The sequence below is a fragment of the Saccopteryx bilineata genome, chromosome 12 (assembly GCF_036850765.1).
Source record: "Saccopteryx bilineata isolate mSacBil1 chromosome 12, mSacBil1_pri_phased_curated, whole genome shotgun sequence".
NCBI lineage: Eukaryota > Metazoa > Chordata > Mammalia > Chiroptera > Emballonuridae > Saccopteryx > Saccopteryx bilineata.
The window spans coordinates 627,544-641,941 of NC_089501.1; the positions used below are offsets into that span (position 1 = coordinate 627,544).

At 39.7% G+C, this 14,398-nt stretch overlaps 1 protein-coding gene across 1 annotated transcript in view; it reads left to right on the forward strand.

Annotated features, from left to right (window-relative positions):
• LIN28B (lin-28 homolog B) overlaps nucleotides 1-14,100 on the forward strand; it is a 141,188-nt gene extending 127,088 nt beyond the window's left edge. Inside the window, exon 5 of the mRNA XM_066248160.1 lies at nucleotides 13,731-14,100. Coding sequence (XP_066104257.1) covers nucleotides 13,731-14,100 — 370 coding nt within the window. The remainder of the gene's footprint in view (nucleotides 1-13,730) is intronic.
• The last annotated feature ends 298 nt before the right edge of the window (nucleotides 14,101-14,398 follow it).

The window sequence follows — 14,398 nt, forward strand, 5'->3', positions numbered from 1 at the left end:
CCTTTGCCCCCGTTTCTCCAATGATTTCTTTCCCCTTCCATGTCCTCTGGTCTTTTGAAACTGCTACTTGTTCCATCCCTAGTTCTCCTGATACCTTGCACTGCCATTTATTACATATCTGTCCCTTACATTTTCCATCTTACCTTGTTTTTATGAGATAATGAAAGGTTTGTGAATAGAACTATTACTGTTTTAGCTGGTTTTCTTTCTCTCTTTTTTTTTTAAAGATTTTATTTATTTATTTGAGAAAAAAGAGAGAGAGAAAGGAGACACAAGGGGGGAGGAGCAGGAAGCATCAACTCCTATATGTGCCTTGACTGGGTAAGCCCAGGGTTTTGAACTGGCGACCTCAGCTTTCCAGGTTGACACTTTATCTACTGTGTTTCCACAGGTCAGTAGCTGGTTTTCAAAATAACTTTGTTGCATTTTTAGGTGGTGTTATAATATAGATGACAGACCATGGGATTAATCAGAATGTGTCCAAAAACTAATACACATAAGGCAAACCATAAAGCAGTCAAAAGAAGACATTGAACAAGATGGAATATGTAACTGTATATAACCGTTCAGCTAAAGATTCACATACATTTCATTAGGATCTAGTACAAAGTTTTATACCAGTGGTAATCAACCTGGTCCCTACCGCCCGCTAGTGGGTGTTCCAGCTTTCATGGTGGGCGGTAGCGGAGCAACCAAAGTATAAATAAAAAGATAGATTTAACTATAGTAAGTTGTTTTATAAAGATTGATTCTGCTAAACTTAGCGAAAATCCGACATAAAGTACTTGGTAAGTAATTATTATTATATGCTTTAACTTGTTATAACTCTGCTTTATAAATTTTATAAAGTAAAGTTACTTCCCTAATTTATAAATCACCATTACTGTGGAACCAGTGGACGGTTAGAAAATTTTACTACTAACAGAGATACAAAAGTGGGCGGTAGGTATAAAAAGGTTGACTACCCCTGTTTTATACGTAGTAGACATTAAGTGCTTGTATTTTTTATTTGCACTTATGAAATATTGCATGGGCATTATAAGTAGTTGAACCCACTAACAGACAAGGATTTAGATAATTTTTTTATCATGGAACCTGATAATAAATGAGGTTAGAACAGTAGATGGTAAGTTAAAAACAACAACAAAGTAAAACAAAACAGCAGCCTGACCAGGCGGTGGTGTAATGGATAGAGCGTCGGACTGAGATGCAGAGGACCCAAGTTTAAGGTCGCCGGCTTGAGCAAGGGCTCACTCACTTCACTGTAGGCCTCCCGGTCAAGGCACGTATGAGAAAGCAATCAATGAAAACTAAAGTGCCACAACGAAGAATTGATGCTTCTCATCTCTCTCCCTTCCCTCTGTCCTTACCCGCCCTTCTCTCTGTCTCTCTCTCTCTTTGTCAAAATAAAATAAAATAAAATAAAATAAAATAAAATAAAATAAAATAAAATAAAATAAAATAACCTTCTGAACTCAGTACAGATCCCAGGTCAGTTTAGTAAATGTTCTGAAAACTGGGGTTTGGAAGAGACATAAGGTATTCATTTCCACTGCCAGCAGTTCTAGAATTTGAATGTACAGTATTAGTTTCATGCAAGAACAGACTGACTCTTGCTTACTCTGAATAGAACTAGGCAATACAGAACCACCCAAACATCTGCCATTGATCATGCATCAGAAAGAACTGAATGGCAATTTTAGTGACTAAATTTTGTGTTTTAAAAACAATGTTGGCCCGGGCTGGTTGGCTTAGTGGTAGAGCGTCGGCCTGGCGTGCAGAAGTCCCGGGTTCGATTCCCGGCCAGGGCACACAGGAGAGGCGCCCGTCTGCTTCTCCACCCCTCCCCCTCTCCTTCCTCTCTGTCTCTCTCTTCTCTTCCCATAGCTAAGGCTCCGTTGGAGCAGAGATGGCCCAGGTGCTGGGATGGCTCTGTGGCCTCTGCCTCAGGTGCTAGAGTGGCTCTGGTCGCAACATAGCGACGCCCAGGATGGGCAGAGCATCGCCCCCTGGTGGGTAGAGCGTCGCCCCTTGTGGGCGTGCTGGGTGGATCCTGGGCGCATTCAGGAGTCTGTCTGACTGTCTCTCCCCGTTTCCAGCTTCAGAAAAATAAAAAAATTAAATAAATAAATAAATAAATAAAAACAATGTTGCAGATCTACACTTAGGGTTGTAGACCATCAATTATGGACTTCCTTTTTTTTGTTCTAAGTATAGAAAACAGTGAGCAGTGGCAGTCTTTTAGGCAGTATGTAGTTTAAATATTAGAGCTTTTTTTTTTTTTTTTTTTTTTCTGAAGCTGGAAACAGGGAGAGACAGTCAGACAGACTCCCGCATGTGCCCGACCGGGATCCACCCGGCACGCCCACCAGGGGCGACGCTCTGCCCCCCAGGGGGCGATGCTCTGCCCATCCTGGGCGTCGCCATGTTGCGACCAGAGCCACTGTAGCGCCTGGGGCAGAGGCCACAGAGCTATCCCCAGCGCCCGGGCCATCTTTGCTCCAATGGAGCCTTGGCTGCGGGAGGGGAAGAGAGAGACAGAGAGGAAAGCGTGGCGGAGGGGTGGAGAAGCAAATGGGCGCTTCTCCTGTGTGCCCTGGCCGGGAATCGAACCCGGGTCCTCCGCACGCTAGGCCGACGCTCTACCGCTGAGCCAACCAGCCAGGGCAATATTAGAGCTTTTAAAAATCTGATGGCTAGTAGATTTTATTAAAAGCAGAGATCTTGTGATTATGTTTATATCCATAAAACAATTTTCTACTTACGTGCCAAGAGAATTTGGCTATTAGGAGAAATGTTTGCATGAGTATATCCATACTAAACAAGTGTATATGCTTTTGAAAACTATTTTAGACACAGGCATCAGAAGATAGAGAATTTATCTTCTTGTTATGGGAAATCAATAAATGTTAATTGGAAATGTTGGTTGAAGTATACAGAAAGCGTCAGTCGATTCGAGCTGTAGATTATCGCCCATTCTGATGACATGGGTGCCTACACATTGAACCCATCCTTGATTGATGAACTAAGAATTGAATAATGCCTCAGAAAAAGAAGAAACCACTTTTAATGCTAAACTCAGTAGATTTGCAATGTTTGCCTTCCAAAAATAAGCAGGGATTGGTGGTGGTGGTAAAAGGTTGTGGGCTCTTACTCTGTCAGTCAAAAATTTTAGGGAGTCACTTTTAGTTCCCAGTAAGGAAATAAGATAAGTACATACCTTTTCTTCTTCCTTCCTTCCTTTCTTCTTCCCTCTTTCCCTCCCTCCCTCTCTCTTTTCCTCCCTCCTTCCTGCGTTAGTGACCTGTTGTAACAACAGTATTTGAGGAGATTTATTCTGTTCTCAACCACATCCCAAATGCCTGAGACTTCTGCCTGGAGTAAGGCCCAGACATTTTTTATAAGTTTGATGATTCTGGAACCACTGGTATACAGGTTCACTGTCAGGTGATTAATACTAAAGATGAAGGTCAAACTAAAAAATGGAAATGGAGATTTATAATTGCTCTTTTTCTCTTTTAAATCACTCAAATAATATATTGATTCTTTTTTTGTTACCTACAAAAGAAACTATACTAAAATTTATGAAGTAAATATGAAATTCCCCCCCATACCTTACTAATTTTATTTTCTTCTCCAGATGTAACCACTGCTAATTTGCTGTTTCCAGTGGGTTTTCTATGCATTTAAAAATGCATACAATTAGCCTGACCAGGTAGTGACACAGTGGATAGAGCGTTGGGCTGATATGCTGAGGACCCAGGTTCAAAACCCCAAAGTTGCCAGCTTGAGTGTGGGGGTCATAGACACGACCCCAAGGCTGCTGGCTTGAGCAAGGGGTCACTCTCTCTGCTTAGCCCATCCTGCCCCCCACCCTCAGCCCCCATCAAGGCACATATGAGAAAACAATCAATGAACAACTAAGGTGCCGCAACAAAGAACTGATGCTTCTCATCTCTCTCTCTTCCTGTCTGTCTCTATCTGTCCTTCTCTCTGTCTATAGTGTTTTTGAAATAAATGGGATTATATAATATATTTATATATTCTTTGTTGTTGCTTTTAATTGATTTTATATATATATATAGAGAAAAGCATTTATTTGTTGTTTCACTTAGTTGTGTATTTATTGGTCACTTCCCATGTGTGCCCTAAGGATCAAACCTACAATGCTCTATCTGAGCTAACTGGCTAGGGCCTGTGTTTTTTTGTTGTTGTTTGTTTGTTTTTTGGAGATCTTTCCATGTCAACACAAGTAGGTCTACCTAAGTTTTAAAAATATTCTTTTACTCCACTCCTTTTAATATTTGCAATGTTCCTTGGTATGTATGCACATTAATTTCTTTTTCATTTTTACTATTTACAGCTTAGTAGTAAAGGACTAAAGCCAGGACTCTGCCCTGGCCTGATAGCTCAGTTGGGAGCACCAACCCAACATGCCAAGGTTGCTGGTTTAATCCCCAGTCAGGGCACATACAAACATCAATAAGTGGGACTACAAACTGATGTTTCTCTCCTTTCCTCTCTCTAAAATCAACCAATAAAATTTTTTTAAAAAAAAAGAATATGGACTCTTTAACTAGACTACCTGGGTTTTATCATTAGTATTTATTATTGTTGTTGGTATTATTATCATTTAATTTTTTTTTTTGAGAGAGAGATAGGGATAGGGACAGATAGGAAGGGAGAGAGATAAGAAGCATCAGTTCTTTGTTGTGGCATCTTAGTTGTTCATTGATTGCTTGTTCATTAATTGCTTTCTCATATGTGCCTTGACTGGGGGGCTACAGCAGAGCAAACAATCCTTTGCTCAAGCCAGCAATCTTGGGCTTCAAGCCAGCGACCTTTGGGCTCAAGCTAACGATGTTGGGGTCATGTCTATGATCCCACACTCAAGCCAGTGACCCTGTGCTCAAGTTGGTGAGCCCTGCTCAAGCTGGTGAGTCCCACTCAAGCTGGCAACCCCCACTCAAGCTGGCAACCTCGGTTTCTCAAACCTGGGTCCTCCACATCCCAGTCTGATGCTCTATTCACTGCTCCACCACCTGGTCAGGCTAATTTTTCTATTTTTTACCAATATAAACAACACTTTACTACCAAAATCATTGTGCTTCTCAGTGAATATTCCTGTAGGGCAAACTCCTAGAGGTAGAGTTGCTAGATCAGATAGTATGTGCATTAATATTCTTGAAACAAGCTGTCAAATTGCCCTCTAAGAGAAGCAGTTTTAATTGACATTTGCTCCAACCAACAGAAAATATTGCAATATTTATTTCAAGGCTTAAGTAAATTATTTGCATTACAGTATGACTTCATGGGCTAACTAAAATGTCAGGCTTATTTATTTATTGGCAGAGTCAGAGAGAGGGACAGATAGGGACAGACAGGAAGGGAAAGAGAGATGAGAAGCATCAGTTCTTCACAGCAGAGTGAGTGACCCCTTTCTCAAGTCAGTGACCTTGGGCTTCAAGCCAGTGACCATGGGGTCATGTCTATGATTCCACGCTCAAGCTGGTGAGCCTGTGCTCAAGCTGGCGACCTTGGGGTCTTGAACCTGGGTCTTCCGTGTCCCAGTCCGACACTCTATCCACTGTACCACTGCTTGGTTAGGCTCAGGTTTCTGTATTTTGACTGGAATTTTATTGATTTGGTTTGATAGCTCTGACTGTGGAAGGTCAACCTGAAGTTCTGCTTTAAAGTCTTAAACATAGGATTAAGGGCAATGGAAAATTGTTAAAGAAAGTACAAAAGAAGTAGAAATGAAATTGAAAATCTGGCCTGAACTAGTTTCAACCTTTCATCTCAGCGAGATGAGCTCCCTTCCCCACAGCATAGTAATGGAGCAGCATAGTAACGGAGAGCAGCCCAAATCTGAAGAAAAACTTACTTCAGATCTCTGTGCGTGTGTGCATGTGTGTGTTGGTGTTTTAAATTCAGAGCCCTATATATTTTATTTTACTTATTTTTTTTTCTTTTGTATTTTTCTGAAGTGAGAAGTGGGGGTGGGGGGTAGGCAGGCAGACAGACAGATTGCCCCATGTGCCTGACTGGAATCCACCTGGCATGCTCACCAGGAGGTGATGCTCTGCCCCTCTGGGGCATTGCTCTGCTGCAATCAGAGTCATTCTAGTGCCTGAGGCTGAGGCCTTGGAGCCATCATCAGTGCCCGGGCCAACTTTGGCTCAATGAAGCCTTGGCTGTGGGAGGGAAAGAGAGAGATAGAGAGAAAAGAGAGGGGGAAGGGTGGAGAAGCAGATGGGCGCTTCTCTTGTGTGCCCTGACCAGGAATCGAACCCAGGACTTCCACATGCGGGCCGAGGCTCTACCGCTGAGCCAACTGGCCAGGGCCAGGACCCTATATATTTTATTCTTTTTTTTTTTTTTTTTGTATTTTTGTATTTTTCTGAAGCTGGAAACGGGGAGAGACAGTCAGACAGACTCCCGCATGCACCCGACCGGGATCCACCCGGCACGCCCACCAGGGGTGATGCTCTGCCCACCCGGGGGCGTCTCTGTGCCGCGACCAGAGCCACTCTAGCGCCTGAGGCAGAGGCCAAGGAGCCATACCCAGCGCCCGGGCCATCTTTGCTCCAATGGAGCCTTGGCTGCGGGAGGGGAAGAGAGAGACAGAGAGGAAGGAGGGGGGGTGGAGAAGCAAATGGGTGCTTCTCCTATGTGCCCTGGCCGGGAATCGAACCCGGGTCCCCGCACGCCAGGTCGACGCTCTACCTCTGAGCCAACCGGCCAGGGCCATTTTATTCATTTTAGAGAGGAGAGAGAGAGAGAGAGGAGAGAGAGAAGGGGGGAGGAGCTGGAAGCATCAACTTTCATATGTGCCTTGACCAGGCAAGCCCAGGGTTTCGAACCGGCGACCTCAGCATTTCCAGGACTCTATATATTTTAAACTTACATTCAAAAAATTTATATCTGTATTGTTGGGTGTAATGTTTTATATAATTAAAATACAAATGAAATTTATTATTTTAAAGTTTTTCTTCTACATAAACTCTCTGAGGCCAAATTTTTTTTTTGTATTTTTTTCTGATTTGAGAAGCGGGGAGGCAGAGAGACAGACTCCGCTTGTGCTGGACCAGGATCCACCAGGCAAGCCTACTACGGGGCGATGCTTTGCCCATCTGGGGCGTGGCTTTACGGCTGAATATTTTTATCAGTACAAATAGACATTGTGATACCTACTTCATAGGCTTTGGCTTTGGGGGAGGATTAATTATATAACACATTAAAAACCTTTTGTGCCCTGGTGGGGCATTTCAGTGATTATTTTATCATCTGGATAAACCAAGGTTAGAGGTTCAATTCCTTGGTCAAGGCACATCCAAGAATCAAACAGTGAATGCATAAATAAGTGGAATAACAATTTGATATTTTTTTCTCTCTCTCTTTCACCAATAAATAAAATAAAAATCTTTTGAACAGTGTCTGAAACAATACCTGTTATTATTTCTATTATCATTTTATTTATTATTTTGAGACAAAGACACATTGATTTGTTCCACTTATTTACGTATTTGTTGGTTGATTCTTGGATGTGCCCTGACTGGGGATTGAACAGGTAACCTTGGGATATCTAGATGACTCTCTAACCAACTAAGCTACCCGGCCAGGGCTTCATATTATTATTTTAATTGTGTTAACACTGTGTTCAACCCTGCTGTGCATAGGTTATTTTATCTTTAGCATTACAGTAATTGAGAGGGGTACTGGCGTCTAGGTTTTAAAAAACAGAAATAAAATTATTTTTAGGTATTAAGTGTGTATTTGTTCCATAAGAATCTTTTTACTTTACTTTTTAAAAATTTTATTTATTGATTTTAGATAGAGAGACATCAATTTGTTGTTCCACTTATTTATGCATTCATTGGTTAATTCTTGTGTATGCCATGATGACAGATGGAACCCACAACCTTGGTATATTGGTGCTCAGTCTAACCAACTGAACTACTTGTCCAGGGCAGCTTTTAAAAAGAACATAAATCACCACAAGCATTTTTGAAACTTTATATTTTTACCACTGTACTTAGTAAGAATATATAAAATTTTATTTAATTGTTTTATTGCTTAATTGGCTTACAGTGTTAGGAGTTTGGATATAAGAAGAATGAAATAAAAGAAACAGAAATTCACATAAAGGATAGCTTGCTTTGCTCTGGCTCAAGGTAGAGTAGATAAAGCACCATCTCAGTGCCAAGGTCGCAGGTTTGATCCCCGCATCATCAGCTTGATTCTGAGGAATTGATTACCAAAAGCAATCAGTGGGTGCACAACTACCATATTTCCCCATGTATAAGATGTTCCCATATAGAAGACACCTTAATTTCAGGGCCCGAAATTTAAAGAAAATGTATTACATGAAGTTATTGAACTCCTCATCCGTGTGAAAAAGTGGGATGCAAGTAAAAAAAAAACTGCAACCACTATATAAGATGCACTCAGTTTTTAGACCCCAAATTTATCGAAAAAAGGTGCATCTTATATATACATGGGGATATCCAGTAAGTAGAATAATTGTTGATGCTTCTCTCTTTTACACTCTCTCCCTTTCCCCACCCTTCCTCTCTCTTTCTCTCTCAGAAAAAAGAATAAGTTGCTTTGATAGAGGTCAGAAAATGTGTGCACTGTTGAAAGGCATTTCCAGTTCTGTGAATCATCAAAGTTTTCTAACTCTTGGTATGTTGGAACAGATTCTGTAGTGTGAACAAACTATATCCACGTGTAAATTAAATTGATTGGGAGTTTTCAGAACAAAATGGGGCATTCATCTGGAAGGTTGGTCTTAAAATCTGTCTCTCTTACCCTCAGGAGGAGGCAAGTTGCAGGTTGCTTATATAAGAAGCTACACTCTGGCTCTTCCCTTTTCCTCCTTTTTCTTAGGTTCTCTAATGGCATCTGTACCCATCTACCTCCCTCCCACCACCAGGCTGGGATCCAGCACACCCGGTGTTCATTTGGTTGATACACAGTTGAATTAGATAACAAATGCTCAGACAGAATAAAAAACGATAGACTTCAAGACTGAAATGATAATCTCTTTAGTGTCAGTTGTCTTTCCCCTGAATGAGTTTCTAAAATTCTTTGCAACTTGTCTTTTCTTTAGCCCCTCTGGTTTCCCATTGGGAAATTTCATTGATTTCTTTTCTCACCGTTTTTTCCCCAGAGGTTTTTATGCACTTCTTTCCCAAAGTTACCCTTCTTCCCGCCCCACAGCTTGCACTTTTTTCCTCTCTTTAGTCTCTCTCCCTGAAATTACTTACTATTCTTTTAACATTTCTTTCTCTAGAGACACTTAAAGATCACTTCTCCTTATTCTTAATGCCTCCACCAAACCCCAAAGAATACAAATTTAAGTTTTCAAGTAAATTCTTATTAAGCTAATACTTTATACTTAGAAACACCTAAATTACATTTTTATCCATTACATTTTAAGGCAGTCAAATTTGGCTTTCTACTGTGGTATCACGCCTCAATCCAATTTTTAAAAATCTTTTGGGATCCAGGGGAAATACACAGTTGATGAATCATTTCATTTAACCGATGAGGTATCATTTAAAAATTAATGTCTATATAATATCTATATAATCTAGTGGTCTTTAGTTGAGCTCAGTGCTAGCCATTATTGCTGGTGTCATTTGAAAATATAATTATTTAGTGTTGTGGACTTCAAAAAAGATAAGTTTTTTAAGGGCCTTAGCAGATCTAAATTCTGATTTTCAAATCAGAGTTTCCATTTTTATTATGGAATCCTCAAAACTTTGGATATGTTTTGATTAACTTATTAATGTAAGTGTTTGGGCTTTATTAAAACTTGCATAATTACTTATTTAATAAGGTAATCAACTATTCCTATTGGTGTAAATTTTTAAAATTTATTTTTATTTGCCATTTTAGGTTCTTCTATATCTATTTTGATATTCTCCTTTCATTTAAGAATTTTAATCTTATTTTGATAATCTTCTAAAAAATTGACACCACTTTGATGACCTATTTTCCATTTTAAACATCTTATAAGAAATAATATATTCAGAATGTGCTATGCTAGCTCTTTAGAATTAAAGTATAAAGTAATTTTATGAAGAATTTGATAAAGTTGTAAGATTATCCTGAACATTTTTATTTATCTTTATGATAAATATGTGAGAAAATATCTTCTGTGCCCCTGACTCATCATTTTGTAAAATACTTAACATTAGCTGGCCAATTGAAATACAGAGTATGGTTTCTTTGTATACACTCTTTTGCTTGTGAGTCTGTCCTTATATAGGTATGGCCAAAAGTAGGTTTACAGTTATAATGCAAATAAATAATAACACAAAAAATAAACTGTTCCACATACTCACAACTTTTTTCCACCCCTGTATTTCTTCAGCATGTAGCTATATGTGCACACATGCTATTTTTATACTTACGCCACAGGGGAATTCATTCAAACTAACAAAAGCAACCTGATTTGCAGAGGTATGGAGAGTGAACAAAGGAGACTAGTGCCATGTAGAGCTTATACGGAGTATGTGGCCTGCTATCATTTGTAAACTGAGCGATAACTGAACATTTCCATTTTGGTGTCAGTCCCTCGGGAAGGAAGGGGTTTCATAATGGGGTGTGATCTGCACTCTTAGTAAGAGTGATTGACATTTCGTGATTAAATAGAAGAGGAGAATAAATACCACTGCCCCCCTTTAACAGCTAGGCATCTATAAACTGAATGCAGATCTGTTCATTGTGGAAGGCAGTCTTGCCTAATGGTAGTATATATCTGAAAAGCTAGGAAGATAAATTAACTATGCAGGCCAGAATGCAAGAAAACCAACATTATATAGTATCCTTAAAAATAATGTTTAAAACTGAAATGTAATGGTAAGTGCACATATAGAACAGGATGGAAGACCTCATTTGTGAAAGTGGAATCCTAACATCAGGCCCTTGGTAAATGAGTGGACAAAATGGCTCCCTAAATTGGATAACACAGTGCATACCAGAGTGCTGATGAAACTGATGTTTCTGCAGGAGAGCCTGCTCTATTACTGAAGCCTTTCACCTATTTTCTCTTTCTTTAAAATGAGCTAAGTGGGTATTATCCTCAAGAAAGTGTATTTCATTCAAAAGCAGATATTTTATTAATGGGAAAATTTAATGTAAGAATTCACTTATTTATTATAGAAGATAACTATATGGGAAAACATTATTATAAATAATATGGTTGTATTTTTGAAAGATGCCATTTTTTAGTGTTATTTTGGGGACCTGAATTTCAAACATTAGTAATTTTTATTCTTTAATTTTGCATTATCTTTTAAAAATGCATGGCTGAAACAATAGTGAATCTTCATTGTAATATTAATTATAAAGTTTTGTTGATTTATTATATTAAGGTATGTAATTACAAAATAAATAATTTAACTAGAAAAAGTGCTTTCTTGACTTTTCCCTTTAATTTTTGAAAATATATTTTTCCCCTAGACAAAATACTGGTTAATATTGCAAAAATTAAAAGTCCATTTTGTTGAATTCATTATTCTATCATCTATAAGGTAATATTGATAAGTGGAGAAGCAAGCTGTAGTTATCCTAGTTTTTGCCAAGTAAAAATTTCACTCTTTATAACTTATTCCAGAAAATAAAATACTAAGTATCCTACATCTACTGCTCAGTAGAGTAGAAGTAGTTTAATAGTTTGTCTTTGAAATATACGGTAGTATAAGTTATTAAACTTGCTATTCTCTCACATGCATAAACCTAATTGTTTTGTTGTCGTACTAGTCTTAAGCTGAGTCTCACAGTTACCACTTATTTTGTTATTATTTAAGACTCTGTGACCTATTGTTTGTGCTTCATAATAATAATTATGAAGTCATAAATGTATTTGAAAATGAATTTAAAATAAAGAGTACTTAAGACATTTCATTTGGAGACAAATGAGTAAGCAAATTCTATGCTCAACAAGTAGATTAAAAACCTTTGTAACTATGAAATTTTATTTTCTCTACTTCATGCTGTTTTATTATTTTTAGTATAAATTTTTTTTAAATCTAATAAATTGAGCAAATATGTCTTCCAAATTATTTACTTGCTCAGCTGTTAGAAGCTGTCGAATCTTCAAACATCCAATATAAAACTATGTACCCAACATGCATTTAAATTCTAATTAAGGATGGATTTGTGTTTATTTCTATTTAGAAGAATTACCCTAGAGGAAAACTAATTTCTTTTTTTTTTTTTTTTTCTGAAGCTGGAAACAGGGAGAGACAGTCAGACAGACTCCCGCATGCGCCCGACCGGGATCCACCCGGCACGCCCACCAGGGGCGATGCTCTGCCCACCAGGGAGCGATGCTCTGCCCATCCTGGGCGTCGCCATGTTGCGACCAGAGCCACTCTAGCGCCTGAGGCAGAGGCCACAGAGCCATCCCCAGCACCCGGGCCATCTTTGCTCCAATGGAGCCTTGGCTGCGGGAGGGGAAGAGAGAGACAGGGAGGAAAGCGCGGCGGAGGGGTGGAGAAGCAAATGGGCGCTTCTCCTGTGTGCCCTGGCCGGGAATCGAACCCGGGTCCTCCGCACGCTAGGCCGACGCTCTACCGCTGAGCCAACCGGCCAGGGCCTAATTTCTTATAGAAGGAAAAGAAAGTAAATTCTTTGTGTCACTGAATTATCATCAACCTTTTTGAATCCATTTTAAGTAGTTAGAAACTTTCTTTTACAGCATTCTTCTGATTTAGATACTTACTGTATTGCTCTAAAATTATCTGTTAATTTGCCAGATAATGTTCGCCATAGTAGACATCTAATTTTTTTATATATCAAATTTCACTGCCTTGCTTAATTTGTACAAAGAATAAAATAATTCTTCCAGTCAACTGGTTTCCATACTAAAAATAATTAGTACTCAAATGTTAAGCTGTTAAAATTTAATTTGCTCTATAATTTTCCCAAGTGCTGAACTCATTGCTATTGCATATTATGTCAACAACTGTTTTTTTAACTCTCTTTTAAAAGCTAGCTGGTTGTGGCCCTTGTCGATTGGCTCAGCGGTAGAGTGTCGGCCTGGCGTGTGGAAATCCTGGGTTTGATTCTCGACCAGGGCACACAAGAGAAGCACCCATCTGCTTCTACACCCTTCGCCCTCTCCTTTCTCTCTATCTCTCTCTTCCCTCCCGCAGCCAAGGCTCCATTGGAGTAAAGTTGGTGTGGGCATTCAGGCTGGCCCCATGGCCTCAGCCTCAGGCACTAGAATGGCTTCCTCCCTGCGATTGCAGCGTAGCCAGGTGGATCCTGGTCCGGAGCATGCAGGAGTTTGTCTGACACACACAAACACGCACACACTCTTATTCGGAAAAATACCCCCAAAAAAGCTAGCTGGTTGTTTTGTTGTTGAACATTGGCTGCCCTCTAGTGGGCTATGTTCTTTCAAAATAACCTGTTAGATCTTTAAAAGGGGTCATTTTCTCTGTGGAAGTGATTTCATAGCTTTTACTGTTTTACATTGACTGGTGTGTTGAGTACAACTAGCTTTATAACCTTCCTAGAGCATATTGGTGATGATGGCATTTGTCGCCACTGGTATGGTGAAGAGCATTACATTCTTAATAAGACACATTAAAATAAGCTGATCTCATTGAGAGTTTGTGTATATTTTTGGTATCTTTTTACATACATAAAACAACACATTTTTATGATACATATTTCCTACCTCTAAGGTGTTTTCATTATTCTTTTTGCAGATGCTACAACTGTGGTGGCCTTGATCATCATGCTAAGGAATGTAGTCTACCTCCTCAGCCAAAGAAGTGCCATTACTGTCAAAGCATCACGCACATGGTGGCAAACTGCCCACATAAAACTGTTGTGCAGCCGCCAGTCAGTTCTCAGGGAAGACCGGAAGCGGATTCGCAGCCCTGCACTTCAGCTTTCCCACGGGAGGTGGGGGGAGGGCATGGCTGTACATCACCGTCATTTCCTCAGGAGCCGAGGTCTGAGATCACAGAGTGGCCAGGCAGGTCACCTCAAGAAGCTTCCTCCACGAAGTCATCTGCAGCACCCGAAGAACAAAGCAAAAAGGGGCCTTCTGTTCAAAAAAGGAAAAAGACATAATCTTTTTCCTTAATGTATCATTTTTTCTCCCCACTTGGGAAGTCTACCTCATGCTAGTACAGGGGAACAGTATTTCACAAGCAGCAGCTGACCTGGGGTTTTTAACTACTGTTGAGGAACTGTGAATTTTTTTAAACAGACAAATCACTCTTAGCAAATTCCATGTGAGCAGGGTGTCATGCTTTATGTAACTCAGAGAATGAGATGCTGTGTGTGTCTATAGATGCGTGTGTGAGAGGGAGAGAGCCTGAGTCGTGTGCATGTAGGAGGATTTATGCAGGAACCGGCGCATATACAG